This window comes from Chaetodon auriga, chromosome 4 (assembly GCF_051107435.1).
Source record: "Chaetodon auriga isolate fChaAug3 chromosome 4, fChaAug3.hap1, whole genome shotgun sequence".
NCBI lineage: Eukaryota > Metazoa > Chordata > Actinopteri > Chaetodontiformes > Chaetodontidae > Chaetodon > Chaetodon auriga.
In genome coordinates, this window is record NC_135077.1 from 5,452,550 (window position 1) to 5,469,019 (window position 16,470).

Genomic DNA, 16,470 nt, shown 5'->3' on the forward strand with positions numbered 1-16,470 from the left:
CAGCACGTCCGTCCTGAACATGTGCTTGTTGAGCGAGTAAGCAAACAAACATTGAAGGGGAACGGGACGCCTGAAGTCACTTCACAGGCTACATAGCTACTTAGCTGCTCAGCTGCACCACATTAAACACAACCGTTTAAACATACCTGCGAATGTCTCTTCAGTCAGTTAGATGCTGGTTTGGTCTTTACTCTTTAATGCTACTAACAAGATGCCGTTAATAAATTACACCGCAAGTTTGTTTACTTTGTCTGTCATTCCCTCAGGAGTGATGCTGCACTCTGGCACCCTGCCAGCTGCTGTCAGTCAAACACATAACAAGACAAACACCGTTTTTCTTCCGTTCAACAATAAAGTAAAACCTTTAAAAAATGTTCAGATTATTTTTTAATATAAAAGATGACAAAATGGGGTTTAAATTGGACTGTAATAGCAGACTTTTTCTACATATTATGGGGACAAGCACACAAATTGAAAGGCTGTATAAAGCTTCAGTTCATAAAACTGTCATCTTTAATGTGAACAAGGACACTTTTACTTCTGTTTGAAAACATGTCTCGTGCAATCATTGTTTTGTAATTACATGAATTAGGGAACATTGCACGTTGGCTCCCCCAAATGTTAATTAATGGCGACAGTCTGAAAACTGATTTAATCAGTGAGGTGGCATCTGAACGAAATGAACCACGGAGGCAAAAGATCGAAGATTTTTCTGGCATATACCATGTGTTCTCTTACTGCTGTTTGACAGAGGCTGTGGATTTCAGCCTTAAATTTTCATGCACCTCTTCCTTGTCTTTCTTTTGTAGTTTGTAGTGCTGGCTCTATTGCAGTCCAACTTTCTTGTTTAGGGTTATAAGCTAAATATATTATTACATAAAAAATGCTCAGTAGTGAGCAATGGGGGCTTTTTAAATAGATATTTAATTTCAAAAGAGCTATCAATTTTTTAGTCATAAAATACTGGTCGGCAATACAGAAGGAAGGTAGATAGTGAATGCTTTTCTGCAAATCTCATTAAGGGGACATTTTTTTGGCGTACCGCAGACAGGAATTTGCTTTTGATCTGCATTGCAGTGGAGTGCATAGAGACAGTTGTCCAAAGCAAGAGCACAGCCAAAACCAGCCACAGTGCATTGAGCCAGAAGAGCTGCGGGCTTTGTGATTAATGTTCATGCTGTTCTACAAGTTTGTTATGTGATCTACTGTCCAGCTTTTCATTCATCTCCTGCCTCTCCGTCCATGTCTGTCTCTACGCTCAGTGCTGGGAGGTGTGGAGTCACGTGGTGTGCTGAGGAAGATCAGTGACATGCTGGAGGTGATTCTGAAGAGGATGGACAGCCTGTCCAAACTCGACAACACCTCCACCACCGACGCACGGCGCCTGGATGAGCTCAGCTCTGCTATCAACAGGTACGCTGAAGTTTTTTTGGTCTGGTTCTGCGTCAGCGCTAACTGGTTTTGGTAATCAGCAAAGGTCTTATTAAATTAGTCAGTGCTCCCTAGATGTGACTGGTTATAAGGAGATTCACACATAAGATGAGGACGTCATGTTATTTATTTTCAGAATAAGTCACATAAGATTGATACCTCTACTTTCTTTCACTAAAACACATTTTCCGAAAACAAATCTGTGAATTTCATGAGTGTGGGTTGGTCTTCATCTGTTAAAAACACATTGATTTTTTTTTTTTTCCCCAAAATGCAATTATCTAAAGTGAAGTTATATTGTACAATATTGTACATCAGGGCTTCTCAAAGCTCAGGCCTCGTTCTTCTCTACCCGGACCCAGCCCATATCATCAACTGGCAGCCCGCAGGTCATGTTCAGCCTGAAGAATATCAATGAATTCAGAAAATGTGCGTGTTTAACGTTTCTCAACCGGTGGATGGAGCCCAGCCCATCCTGAGAGTGATCATCGATCAGCTTGCCAAGCCCTGGCAACGAGCACAAAAAGTTCATGATTCATAGTTCACCACTTCTGCAGAAACAGATACTCATGGAGAATCTCTAAGCTTGTCTATTAGATGCAAGAGGCATCTAGTCTTTCTTTTCGTTGACCTGCTGTTGTAGTTTTTAAGGAGCCTTTTAATGAGATAAGGACTTATCACTGACTGCCTCCTTGGTGGAGGTCTGAGAGCATTTTCCAGTTAAGTATTTCGTTATCGTTACGGATTTTGGATTCTAATAGCCTAATTATACCCAAATATTTTATTTAAAGCCCTCACAGTGTCTGCTTAGAAAAATTCTGGTCCTTGGACAAATGTAGTTGAGGACCCCTCCCACGCATCTCATGAATAGGCTACATTACGTGAAGTGTGATGCTTCTATTTTGAAATTAATTTTCTGTTGATCAATAAATTGTTAGTGACCTTGATCATACAGTGTAGCTGGAGATCACTCAGAGCGATCCTGTCCTCAGATCAGTGTGGTTTTAATGTGGCCGATTTCCGTATCTTTGACATTATTGTCATGCCGATGTAACTGCTGGAGAGTGTTGTGTGTTGCTGCTGCCGAGTTCATTTTGTCCTGGATACAATCTCTACAACGAGTGTAAGTGTAGTTTTAAGCATATGTCAGAGTCAGAAATAAATATGGACTAACTGTCTGAGCCTTGTCTGCCTCGGTTTCATGCTGTCACGTCAAATGTGACGTTAATTCATTGACTAAATGTTATTTTGTTATCGCCAATCGTTCTGGACCTCTGACCGTGGATAAAAATCAGATGTGGACCTTTGAGTGATTGAGTGAGTTTGAGAGCCTCAGTTTTACACTATTGGTTTGGCTTATATATGGACACAATTCAGCCGAGCTCAAGGTCAGTCATTGTTCAGTTTGCATTGACAACAGGAAAAGTGTTAAAAGACACTTTCCACCTGAACTATTTCATCTTAATGTTCACAACCATATGTTACATGCTTAATTATTCTTCCAGTGAAAACACCAAATACTTTTTCAGGCCTGAAACAAAACTGTAATATTTAGCATTACATCAATACAATAATTTGATACAAGATTGATAATATGGCAGTACCAGAGAAGGATTGCTCTTTCCTCTTATAAATGGAAATGAATTACACAAATGGTGCATTTCTAACACAGAGATAATGCACGCTATTCAGCTCTTGTATGATACAGTGTCATGAGTGCTCTGCTAAGCTCAGGTGTGTATGAACAGAGAGCAGCTGGTAGAGCTTTGTGAGATCACTTGCCCTTAATGGCAAAGATAAACATGAAATTCTCTAATTACACCATCATATTTAAGATGTATTCCTCATTGTCATTCATGCCGCACATCACCTCTCTCCCTCCACTGTAGTCATGCCTCCTGTCTTCTCTCCTCTTCACTCCTCGCCTTATTGTATTACACTCTCATCTTCATTCTCGTTTTTTTTTTCCCTTCACGATCACTTGTGGAAATTGCTGCCTATTACCTCAAAATCACTGCTGCAAACAGACGAGTCTTGTATGACCTTGCTGCTACCGCTTTTATCAAACCGCTCCTCTTTTTGCCCCGTTAATACCAAAACATCCAATTTGTCTTTCCTATCTAACGTTCTCTTCATTCTGACTCCTTTCATTTTCAAACAGCCTGACTAAACTCAGGAGTGATGTGATACACACTGACAGAAATCCCCTCACTTCCTCGAACCTTGTTAAATGATCCCGGATAAGCGCCCAGGTTCAGATCTGCGCCGAGGCACTAGAGCGGATGGATGGAGCGATTAATATGGTCTAGCGTAGGTGTTAACTGCAATCAATGTCTAGTAATGGGCTGTTTAATGTGGGGGAAGCCATTCTACTCTTAGGCCACGACTGGGGAGAGGTGCCCTGCTACGGATGTAACTCTGTCTATTGTCAGGGATTCTAAGTAGGACAGTAAGTGCGTGTGTTACTGTAACAGAAATCAATTCCTAGTTATTGCCTCAAAGCAGGTAGTTTGGGTAGATAGAGGGTTCTGGTCAGGGTGTAATCAGGGTCAAACAGAAGAGCTGAAATCAATGATGTGTGACTATGGCTAATGAACAGCTTGCCCTTTGCCACTAAACTTAGATAAACAACAGCTAGCTGCATTGCAGTGCCTTTAAATTAGTTGAAAATGACAGGACCATACTGTTACGTGCAGTGATTCTGATAATTACATCATACGGCACGTAATATTAGTTATTCTTTAACAAACCCTGATTGGTAATTATCCTTTTTCTATTATTGTCTGAAGATACCAGCGCATGTCATTTGGAGTTCACAGTGTGTGGGATGGAGGATAGAGATGGGAAGGATCCCAGCGGAGGTGTTCACGCCTTTGCATTATTCAAGATGCCAATTGGCAGTGTTTGTATTAGTCCATCCAGTTTAATTTTCACATTCAGCGAATAGCTCTGCATGTTTTATTAGCTGAGTTGGGCTTTGGGGGGTAAAATATAGTTGGCATGATCAAAACAGTGTTTTGCAAAAGTTAAGTCATGGTGGCTTAATCCACAGCAGCACTGCCTTCAGCTTGGCTCATTGCAACTACGTTCAACCTGTTACTTTAAAGTTATGGTCAATTTTCTCCGAATATTTATGTTTATTTGTCTACCCTAAGCATTACCCCTAATGAGCTGTTAATCATAAAAATGATAATGCACAGTGAAAGGGGCGTTTTGCATTTTAAAACAGGATTATGTTATCTGGGAAATCTAACATTTCCATAAGCTGCAACTGTAAAATGACTAAATGAAAGCACAGCAATGTTTTGGTTCTTACAGAATCTGTGATCGCACTGACAAAATGAACACGGACCCCACGGCCTCAGTCCACCACTGGTTTGCTTTGTTGAATGAAGAATTATTTAGCTGCTACTTTAAATCTAAGCTTCAAAAATAGGAGTTTAAAATGCGTGACTTGTAAACATGAATTACATATCCAGGCTGGTCTAAAATGCGTGTTTGTACAAATTGATGCAAGCCATAAAATATTTTGATGATTTATAAGCAATAAACATCAAACTCCCCACAGAGACCAAACATCATCCAAGAAGAAGAAGAAGAAAACTTCCTCCAAGCTCAGAGACTGGCACATAAACTTCTTCTACGAGGAGCTCACCTTTCTGTGTTTAATCCTTAAATGAGTTCTCCTTGAAAGTTGGTCTCTTCAACAGCAGTGCTCTGTGAACAATACGAAATCAAAGTCAGAACACACTGCAAATGGAAGAAGAAAAAGAAAAAAATCCATTTATTTTCCGAGTACAGCATTGTTTGGTTTGGACTGAATGGATCCTTGGAGAAAAGCTGCTGTAATAGCTGGAGTGAAAGTTTTGATTCAGGAAGCAAAATAAAAGAATATTGACCAAAGAAACTAGTGGGCACATACAAACACACACACACACACACACACACACACACACACACACACACACACACACACACACACACACACACATGCACACTTCTTGTCTTGATGAGGCCCCTTTGATGGCTCCCAGCTGAAGAAGGACAATAAAATGTGTGTGTGTGCATCATGCATGTGTGTGTCTCTGTATTAGTTCATTTGAGGTAACACTTGTTAAAACCAGTCTGGGCGTGAGACCAGGGCACAGACCCCTGGCCGAGGACATAGCCTGCAGGATTAATGGCCACACACACACACACACACACGCACAGATGACCTAAGTCTCTCTTTAGTCCAATGATTTTCATCCCATCACTCACTTCCGCTCTCCTCCCGCCTCGATCTCTCTGTCTCTCTGCCTTCCCTTTCTTGCCTTTCGTCTCCTTTAGCTACATTTTCTTACTACTCTTGCTCTTTGTTTTGCTCCCACACATACACACAGGGTGAGAGAGTGTGTGAGAAAGGTAGTTGGGTATGAGTGACGTGGTAAAGTGTGATTTTTGCCAGCGGGGAAAGGAGCAAATGGGAAGAGAGAGCTTTATAAAAACATATCCCAAATCCAGGCCAGTCTGCCACACATAGTTCACAGAACACACACACACACACACACACACACACACACACACACACACACACACACACACACCGGGCGGGAGTCTCATCTCCATGTGAGCTTCATTGGTGCTGACACACTCCCGTGTAGCGGCGAATGGGACTTGATGTCTGAGGCCCCAGCCTGCGATTCACCCACGGGGCAGCCACTCGTTAGAGCAGAAAACTGAGGGAAAATAACAAGGGAGGGAGGGAGGGAGGGAGAGGGACAGCAAAGAGCCTGAGAAAATGAGAGAGGGAGATGAGGGAGGGGAAAAGGATGTGCAGTTGATTCACTCCGTTTTACTGTGCAACGGATGAGAGGGGAGATTGGTAAGTCTCCCCTTAGGCGGACTCTCTCTGAAGATCACTGCTTTGGCTCGGCTTTACCTATTTCTTCTCCCTTAAGCACCCATCTAAGCTCCGTCAGTAACAACCTTTATCCCAGGAGGCCTTCTTTTCCACAGCACTCAAGTCAATGTCATACTGCAGCTTTGCTCAAAGTAGCCCGCAAAGGAGACACTTAAATTCTTCTTTCATTTGAGGTTTTTTTTTTTTCTTTTCTCAGATCCTCCGTGCATAGATCAGTGGGAGAAATAAATAACGCTGTTCAAACCTAATTTTCTTTACCACTGTATGTGGAAAAAACAGTGAGTGCGTGTGCATGCGTGCATGTGTGTGTGAGTAAGAGCTGTGAAGTGTGATGCTTTCACAGCACGACGTGGGGGTGGAGTAAGTTGGGACAAATGGACATCAGCCAAACACACAAGCCCCGCATGCTGACACCTTGTCACATGCATCTCTCGCCCTCAACAGCTTTGGTTGATGGGATGCTGCCAGAACTGTCCTCTTCCCTTAAGAAGATGAGTTCATTAGATAGAGAGGTAGGCTGGGAGAAATGAGGAGAACATGAGAACATACTGTATCCTTAGAAACACTCCCTGTAGCTCCCATTGATTTTCTCCTCCCACTGCTCTTTCAGCTTCTTCTTTTCAGAGCGTTCTACTTGTGCTCGGCATCCGTCAGTGGATTTCCTCTTGTCATATCTTCTCCCCTCGTACTTTCCTCCCATTTTGTCGTCTCTTTGCTCTTCCTCATCTCTGTTTTGTTTCCCTCATTTGTAAAAGAGCCAACTGTCTACATTCATCAAACAGGAGGAATTTTCATTGCGAGTAGCGCACAACAGTGGGCCATCAAATATGCATATCCCTGTATTCTTTGATCATAATCATTGCTTAATGTTCCAGTGAAGCTATTTGTTGGCTTCCACACGAAGGCACAGAGGATCTCTTCATTTTATCATCTCTCTTTCTTAATACGAAGAGACCCCTGGTACTCTCTGCTTGCTGTGGATTGTTGATCTCCTTCTCTTTATTTTCCGCCTGCTTTTATTCCAGTTTTTTTTTCTCCACTCTCCCACTGTATGTTTCTCTGTCTGTCTTTGTGTCTTGCCCTCTTTGTATCTCATTGTGCAGTACTCTTTCTCTGCCCCACTCTCTCCTTCTATGACTCTTTTCTTTTCTCCTTCTCTGTGTGTTCATCTCTTGGCATGAGTTTCACATTGTAGCAGACATAAGAGGTAAGATTAGAAGGTCAAGTCTTATAGAGGCCGACTTGCACAGTCACAGTCAAGCCCCCCCCAAAGAGAGCTTTACACTAACATGGGTAACCCACCTTACCAAGCAAAGGTTTTGTCCTTCAGGCCAAATATATTGCATCTTTTGTCGGATGTGTACCATGGCAGCTGTAATCCCTGTGCAGCTGGGAACTTTTGTGTAACGCTCCATGTAATAATATTAATGTTGTAACATAACTTTATAGCCTAGTATTGGTTCTCATTATAAAACAATATGAGGGTAATGACTTTTCCTAATGCAGTCACTGTGTTTGCCTCACTTACACGGAATGAAAGAGTGAAATTGGAATTAGTTCTGTCATATGCTTTTTATTTAGATAACTCTGTTTCAGGGTGCTTTCACGCCATGGCATTCATCTCACCTGCTTCTACTGTAAGCAGGTGAGATGAATGCCATTTGTCGCACTGAATAACCAAACTGACAAAATGAAAATGTTCCAGCACAGCAGTTTTTTTTTCAGCATGGGTGGTGCAGAATGTCCTGAGAAAACTATGATATAATCCCACAATGCGAGAGTCAAAAGATGCAACTTATATATTCCTACACAGCAATATATTCCTGGGATGAGGTCGCTTTCGGAAAACACTGAATGGTGTGCGGACGAGTGGGAAGTGACAATGACCAGCGCCTGCAAGTCTACTCGGCAGGAAAACAGTGCACTGCCCCCTTCAGTGTTTGGAAAGGGTCATTGCACCAAGTGAAAGAGTTCATCTATCTTGTGGTCTCATTCACAAGTGCGGGTAAGATGGAGTCTCCAGGCGGATTGATGAGGCATCAGCAGCAATGCAGACGCTGCCTCCGACTGTCGTGGTGAAGAAGAAGTTGAGCCTGAAGGCAAAGCTCTTCATTTACTCGTCAATCTACATCACCTCACCATTGATCATGAGCTTTGGTTAATGGCCAAAAGAATAAGACCAGAGATGCATGATACCAAAACAAATTTCCTTCGGAGGACGGCTGGGCTCACCCTTGGAGATCACACACTGGGAAGGAACTTGGAGTAGCCCTGCTGGCGCTTCACATTCAACGGGAGTCAGTTAAGGTGGTTTTGGCATGTAGTTCAGATGAAACCTGGAGGCTCCTCTGTGGAGGTATTCTTGGCTCATCCAACTGGGAGGAGACCAGGCAGCAGACAGAACATGCTGGAAGGATAGTGTATCCCATTCAGGCAAAGATACAGAAATAATGTGTGTTTATGTAAAAGCAACAGAAATGCTGAAGATTATGTTATAACTTCACATTTCTTCAAATTTGTAGAATGTTTTGGGGATAGCTGTTGCCCCTAAAATACACGACTATGGAATAATGGCTTCTCTTGTAGTAAACGTATTAAACAGGGCACAAACACATTTAGTGATGTTTACAAATGACATTTACAACGCTGTTAATGGTGTTGAAATTTTCTGTGACTTTTATGGCTGCCTCCTGTTTTATTTTAGTTCATTTTCATGCAGCTGCTGTTGCCGTTGTATTAGTCAAACAGCCTTGCATTCCATCCTGTACACACACACACACACACACACACACACAATCAATAATTCTGATCATCTTCTCTGATGTGTTATTATGCCACATTTAAGCCTCTGGCTTTAATGAGGGTTAATACCATCTGCTGATTAGACAATACAGAGAGACAGGAAGGCACGTACACATGCACACACACACACACACACACCCGCAATCCACACTGAAATCAAGTCATTTAAATGGACATAATGGGCACAGCAGTATGAGCGTGTGTGGTTACGCAGGCTTGGCTTTGCGTGATGTGCAATCATGCAGCGAGATGCTTTGGAAATATGCAGAACTTCAGTGAGCACACAAATCGATGCAAATGCATTCACACAACAAACACACACACACATTCCCCACACATCTTATTATGTGAATGAGAAGTCTCTCACCCTACAGAGGAAGTGGTATTAACAGCACAGGTCTTTTTCTATTTCACGCTCCAACCAAGTGTCTAACAATTTGCATCTCCCGCGAACACTTTTACATCTGTTGAGATGTAAAAATGGAGGGAGGGGAGGTAGAGAAAGACAGGCAAGGGAGAGGAGTGGGAGAAAGATAGAAAAAAAAAACGTAAAAACAAGAATGAAACACAAAAGTTGGGAATAACTTAAGAGGAGAGAGACCGGCCTGTGATTGAAGTGAGGGAGGAAGCAGCAAAGAAAGGACTGAAGAGGAGCCGATACAGTCGTAGCAGAAAGACTCCGTGATGAGAGTTATTTATAGCTGTTTATAGAAGCTTTGGGTGCCAGTGCAGGATTAGAGGCTGTACTTGATGCAGAGGTACATGCTTTTTGTCCAAGGCACTTTATTTTTAATTAACTTTACATTGTGTGGCAACAGTGTGAGGGAAACTCTCATTTCCGTGTGCCTGCAGCCCTTCTTTACTCTACGTTTGTGTGTTGTTGTTTGTGTGCAGGTTTCAACCAGCCGGCCTGGTGGAGAAGATCCAAGCTATAGCCCAGAATGTGTCCAACATGGCCATCAGGGTGGAGCAGATATTGCAAAACAGTATAGTGCAAGGAAGAGGTACAGTAGCAATCATCATCATCATCATCATCATCAATGTGAAATGCCTTTATCCTTCCACGCAATTAACTCAAAAGTAAATAAGCATATAAGCCTATGCGCGCACACACACGCACACACACACATCCACACAACACTAAACAGTCCCATCCAGTCTCAAACACGTGTACATTCACAACTGACGTGTTGAGTCCCATTGCACCCCTCTGCAGCCTCTTTGCTACATTACATTGCATTTATGTGACAGATAGCTTTATTATCCTCAAGGGAAATTGTTTCTGCATTGTGGTCACAAAATCAAACATACACAATAAAAACATACACAGTAAAAACAATCAAAGGCATAGTGCACACATGGCAGACTCCCAATACCAGTGACAGTACATATGGTGTCATACTGCAATAAACCGTACATAATAGTATATAAAATTAGTATAAAATTTTAACATATGTGCAAAAGACAAGAGAGTAATGCACAATGCTTAGTATGACTTGAGTGATAAGTACAATTAGGACAAAAGCTTCACATTGTCAAAGTACTGGGTTCTGTCCGCTCTCTCGTTCAAGAACAGGTGTGGGTAGAAGGGCGCTGGTAAACAAAAGAGGAAAAAAAGCTCCAGTAAGTGTAATTCTTCACTAATGTTAAACTTGAAGCACAGCTGGGCTCAGGCACAGCTGTCAACTTGTGTTGGAGTGAAACCTCAGTTGCTGCTGTTACAATAGAACAGAGGACAGACACAACAAACAGATCTGCAGACACACACATGCAGAGTAAGAGAGAGAGAGACAAACATGTCAAACACACTCACAGACTTGTTTAAGTGAGGCAATCTAGCTGATTTTTCCTCTGACACAAATCACGTCTGACATCTTACCAAAATACACAGGTGAGTATTTGAGTTCTCCGCAGAAAAGCACTACACTGTAAGAAAGGCAGTACTGAGGCTCTGTGCAATTACTGCAAATCTGAAATCTTAAAGTAAGCACAGCATCTCGTGTAAAATCTCCATCATATTCTCAAGCTCCGTCTTAACCTTGAAATCACTACCGGGAATAATTTGGAGTTGGACAGAAGATTGATTTTACATTATTTTTAGGTTGGTAAGAAGATAAATGTGAGTAATCGAGTCGTCTGGGAAGAACGCTGTGGTCATCTCTGTGTATCTCATCTTCGCTTTATTGCTTCCGGCCAACCCTGCTGTTTTTCTGTTGTGTGACTCTTGCACATTTTTAATCAAAACCTAAATAAAACCAAGCTTGTGACAGTTCTATACATGCACACACATACACACACACACACACACACACACACACACACACACACACACACACAATATAACCACCATTGTGATCATTTTTTTCCTCCTTATTCTCCTCTCTCACTTTTTCTCTCGAGGGTAATTGCCCAATTCTTTACAAGAGAATAAATGAGCATTACATCTCCTTTTTTCATCTGTTTTTCCCCGCTGCATCTGCAGGGACGACGGCGCACGGCAAAATGAAAACACTGCTGTTTTCTCTAATCACAGATGAATTGAAACACTGCCGGCAGACTTTATTATCATACGGCTCAGTGGCGGTTTATTTATCTCGTGGTCAGGCGTGTGCAAGAGGGAACGACAGCAGAGAGAGACAGAACGAGGACGTGATTAGAATTTCCTTCCCCTCAAGCACTGACGACGCTTTTATGTGCTGTCTTGCAGGGACAGGAGTCAAGTTTTTATCAAGCTAGTTGACCACATTTCCAATTGTTGCTACAGTGGCTGCTATTGTAATCATATTTGTAAGCGGTGTGTTGCTCAGTGTGTGTGTTTTCAGACGTAGAGAGAAGCCCCAGGGAAGACTTATGTAGAGAAATGTCTCTTTTTCATTAGGCAAATGGAAACAGACGCAACCTAGAGAGAAGGCAAATTTGTTGGTCCGGAGAGAGAGAAAGGAGGGGGATTGAGAAATTGAAATTAAAGCTGCATTTCTTCTCTTCTCAGACGATATCATTCCACTTCTCTCTCTCTCTCCCTCTGTCACTCTCTTTGGTGCTTTTCCTCACATCGGCAGCAGAGAGGCAGTTAACTAAGTCAGTGGAGCAATTAATGCAGTGAGTGTAGCCTAAGTGAGCAGACGTGCTTGCTAGCATAACCCTGGGATGGTTTGGCAGCAGGGGCAGACAGGCTGTGCTGCTTTGTCAGAGCCCAGTGAATAGCGTGCACTGCAGTAGAGCCGATATGATGCGATGTTGCAAAGGGGAAACCACAGAGATTTATGGTCACTGATGGCACACACACACACACACACACACACACACACACACACACACACACAAGGCATACGCTGCAAGTGATGATGCGAATGATGATGGAGAAAGCGCCATCAACTGTCGAGAGGAGAGAAGCCAATGATGTGAGCGACGCTGTGACCTGGAGGCTCTGAGGGTTGAGCCTGTGGGTCAAAGAAGTTCATGTCTACAAGTGCTTTGGTTTAAGAAATAAAACCTGACTTTTAAAGAGACTTTGACATGCACCATATGCTGCCCAATGACCTGATAGAAATGATTACACTGGTTGATTGCAGTTGGAATAGTTTTCTTCACTGGAAGATAAATATTCATATTAAAGCAATCTGAATTAAGTGAGCTAAGTCAGCGAGCCTATAGACTAATGAAGCAGTGACTGTGGGTAAAGCAAAGGCTTGCAACTTCACTTCCAAGAGGAAAATATTGGTTTAACTTAATATTTGGAAATGGGAGTGGATCCTTGTTTGTTGCTGGCCTTTTCCTAGAAGGTTCCAGCCTACAAGAAATATATCGATGCTTTCTTACTGAAGGTAGAATTCTGTTCACTGTACCTTTTCAGCAGTGAGAGACGGGACGTCAAACCAGTGTGAAGTACCAAGAGACCCCCGCTTTCCAGAGTGTCCAGGGAAAGTAGATGTGAGTGTTTCAATCAATCTGTTATTTTCATTTTGAATATGCTGGTACAGCAGGTGTGGACAAGGTGGTGGGAGAGTTAACAGGGGTGTCACATCCAAAGTAAGCATCAAGTTAGAAAATCATTCATGATCCCTTCTGACCTGCTGTTTTTCAGTTTTACCCTTTGTTGATGTCATTTCTGTTGGTGTGGAAATGTAAATTGCACTTAATGCACATGTTCTCTGTGTACCATCCAGTGGATGCGTGCACGCTGGACGTCAGACCCTTGCTACGCCTTCTACGGTGTCGACGGTTCGGACTGCTCTTTCCTCATCTACCTGAGTGAGGTGGAGTGGTTCTGCCCCCCACTGCCCTGGAGGAACCACAGCAGCCCCCCCACCCAGCATGCACAGCAGGCGAAGGCCCCCAAGAGACAGGTGAGGGGAGTACTCACAAACATGCACAGCTCAAAACAGACACCAGCTAAATGAGATGCTCCCGTGGACGTACATACAGGTGTACTCAGAAACACATGCACAGCTGGTGAAAGCAAATTGATGGATGTGCAGTAAACACACATGTGATTATGCTTGGCTCAGTGTAGCAACTAATAATGCTGCTTACAGGCACCATGAAAGCAGGAAGTGATATCGCGTCTTACTGTACTGTAGCACATAAACACAACAATGCCTACACACAGTGTTACGACCACTCGAAAGTATTAAGATCGCTCATTTCATTCGACCCTGAGTTAATTCTTTAAACATACACAGGTCACTAAGTATTTTGAATTGATAAATGGCTTAAGGTTGAAACAACCATCTAAACAGTATGCACAACCCAAATGGTGCATTAGAGGTAAAGCACTTCTGTCTGTGATGAGAAAGAGCAGATGCAGTGTGTAGGAGTATCGTCTACACGGCTGAGTCTGAGTAACCAAGAGACATGTTTTTCAACCTTTCTGGCCTGGAAAAATATTTTAAATTGCTCTGAATGTTGTATTCAGTAAGCTGCATACAGTAAGTATGTATCGATGTAGCAGTGTGTGTTGCAGATCTGCTCTATTTCCTGTATATTTTGCTTAAAATAAAAATAAATAAGTAACTAGGCTATTAGCTCAGACAGTCCAGGCGCGCTCAGTTCACCAAGGTTATGTGGAAATACTACAGTGGTGCAAATTAATAGGAAATCAGGGCAACCGTTCCTTTGGAAATTCATAAAATACCGTCAGGGTAGACATGAGGGGCGACGAGTTCAGCTTGTTATTAGGAGCAGCCTTTACTGTATTTCACCCTCTTCACATTTGTTTCATTTAGCTGTCATATATCCAAGTAAGAATGTAGATGAGTTGTGAAAGCCGTAGTGCAGCCATAGTAAGAAAATGTACATGTTTTTAATCGTTGACCACTGCGTAGTGTGAAGTAGAACAGAATCCTGCTTCTTTTCTCAGTACATGAATAAAACATGTTAACAACATGCACATGCTTGCCCTTCTTATGAACCCATTATTGTTAAGCTTTTTTGTGCTGGTGACGCCTAAATAAACACATTGACCTTAATGGTTAGTTGCTTGTTTCTGTGGAAAATGAAAACTTCAGTCCTGTAATGGATAGAGATTCGAGTCAAGGTAGTTAAAAAGAGAATGTTAAATGTGAGGGGGAGAAAAAGACCTCAGACAAGCAATATTGTTTTCAGTCATCTGCTGGAACTGACAGATAAGATGTGGTTCAGTTATAATTATGGTTTTTACAGAACAAATATATTTGCTCCACCGTGTTATTTCTTCCAAATTGTTGCTTTTTGTATTTTCAGTTTTAGACAGGCTTTAATAACAACAGAGACAGAAAATTAAATCTGAAGAGAGTGATTAATGGTGGTTGTCAAGTTGTCAGTCACATGTCCACAGCACTAATCAAAACAGAGGAAAGAAGAGGGCTCACAGTCCTTTTGCTCAAAACATGCCGTTCAGTCACTGGGATGTGAACAGTCTGCCCTCATTACTGCATAATAGATAACCTCCATCTTACCATCTCCACTAATTAAAACAGGCCTGACCCCCCGCTTCATTATCCCCTGCCCTCTAGTTTTGCCTATAAGGTCATGAGGTGGTGTCAGTTTGCAGGGTCACACCCACAACAGCATACATGCACACACAGTGTCCAGCTATCTGTTGTTCTTCTTAACAGCACCGTAATTTGTAACTTTCATGAATTGAGTGGTGAAAGTCCGCCGTTGTTCCTCTTGCTGACGTCTATAAAGGAACACTAAAATCCTCCACGCTTAAGTTTACGGTTAATAGTGACCGCGTTTTATCACGGGTCGATGTAATTGCCTTTATTTCAAGATTAACTGTTTTGTTCCTCACATCGGCGGCACAACACAGGTGAAGGTGCCCTCTGGGGCAAACCTGTGCAGTGATAATAAGAGTCTTCGCTGCACACACTCATACTGAGAGGCTTTGTCAGCCTTTTAAGGTGTGTGTTTGAGTGAAGTAGTTATAAAGTGATGTATGTGCGTTATGTCTTTGTGTGTGTGGTTTCACCATGTTTTTTTTTTACTTTATTTGTGGCAGCAGGGTAATTTTCAGGAGGTAAAGCAGAATGTCAGTGTAAATGAAGACAGATGTCTCCATCTTACCTTGTGAGCCAAATTACTGAAGGATTACAGTCTTCCTGTATCTTGCACACGAACAGGGCTGAGCCAAGGTTGCTCTCAGAAGAGCAAAGTCTTGATTGTTTAGAGCATTAGTTAGAAAATGCATGCGTTTCTAAACCCTTTCCATACATACTTTCCTTTGACAGGGGAACTAAAAGGAGCCTCGAAATAGTCAAACAAACAGCACGGTGAACGAAGCTCTCTTTGAGACGCTTGTCTAAAACATGAGCCTTGACGAGGCAAATATTGCATCATGTTGCAAAATGGTTTAGTCTTTTAAAAATCTACCAGTAAATGTTTTCCTGCATTTGCATAGAAAACAGAATTACCATGACACTCAGGAAAAAGATATTCATGCACAAGTTACGTCAGCTGATGTTCTTAAATCAAATCTGCAGATGGCACACTCCTCTTTCACATCTTTTCTGACTTGAGAGTCTCCAGCCATGTAAACGGCTCTATGAGAAACCCAAACCATTTAAAAGATAAGACAGTGTTGGACAGATTGAAGTTCCAGGCTGATGAAGACACTGGATGAAAAGTCAGAGGATCACCAAAGTTGAAGAAGACCATGATTGTCTGCACCAAATCACATTGAAATCTTGGTATATTATTGGTCGCACTTGAGTCAGGAGAGAGTAGTATTTTATCCTCTGGGCAGCGTTAAGATCTGCACCGAAATTCTGAAAAATCCATCAAATAGTAGTTGAGATATTTCTGTCTGCATCAAAGTGGCTGACCCACTGACACTGGCGCCCACATAGCTGCTC

General features: G+C 42.3%; 1 protein-coding gene across 1 annotated transcript in view; it reads left to right on the forward strand.

Moving 5' to 3' along the window:
* LOC143319398 (alpha-1,6-mannosylglycoprotein 6-beta-N-acetylglucosaminyltransferase B-like) overlaps positions 1-16,470 on the forward strand; it is a 102,957-nt gene that overhangs the window by 37,094 nt on the left and 49,393 nt on the right. The window contains exons 3-6 of the mRNA XM_076728354.1: positions 1,263-1,413; positions 10,031-10,140; positions 12,990-13,066; positions 13,303-13,482. Of these exons, the coding sequence (XP_076584469.1) occupies positions 1,263-1,413; positions 10,031-10,140; positions 12,990-13,066; positions 13,303-13,482 (518 nt within the window). The remainder of the gene's footprint in view (positions 1-1,262; positions 1,414-10,030; positions 10,141-12,989; positions 13,067-13,302; positions 13,483-16,470) is intronic.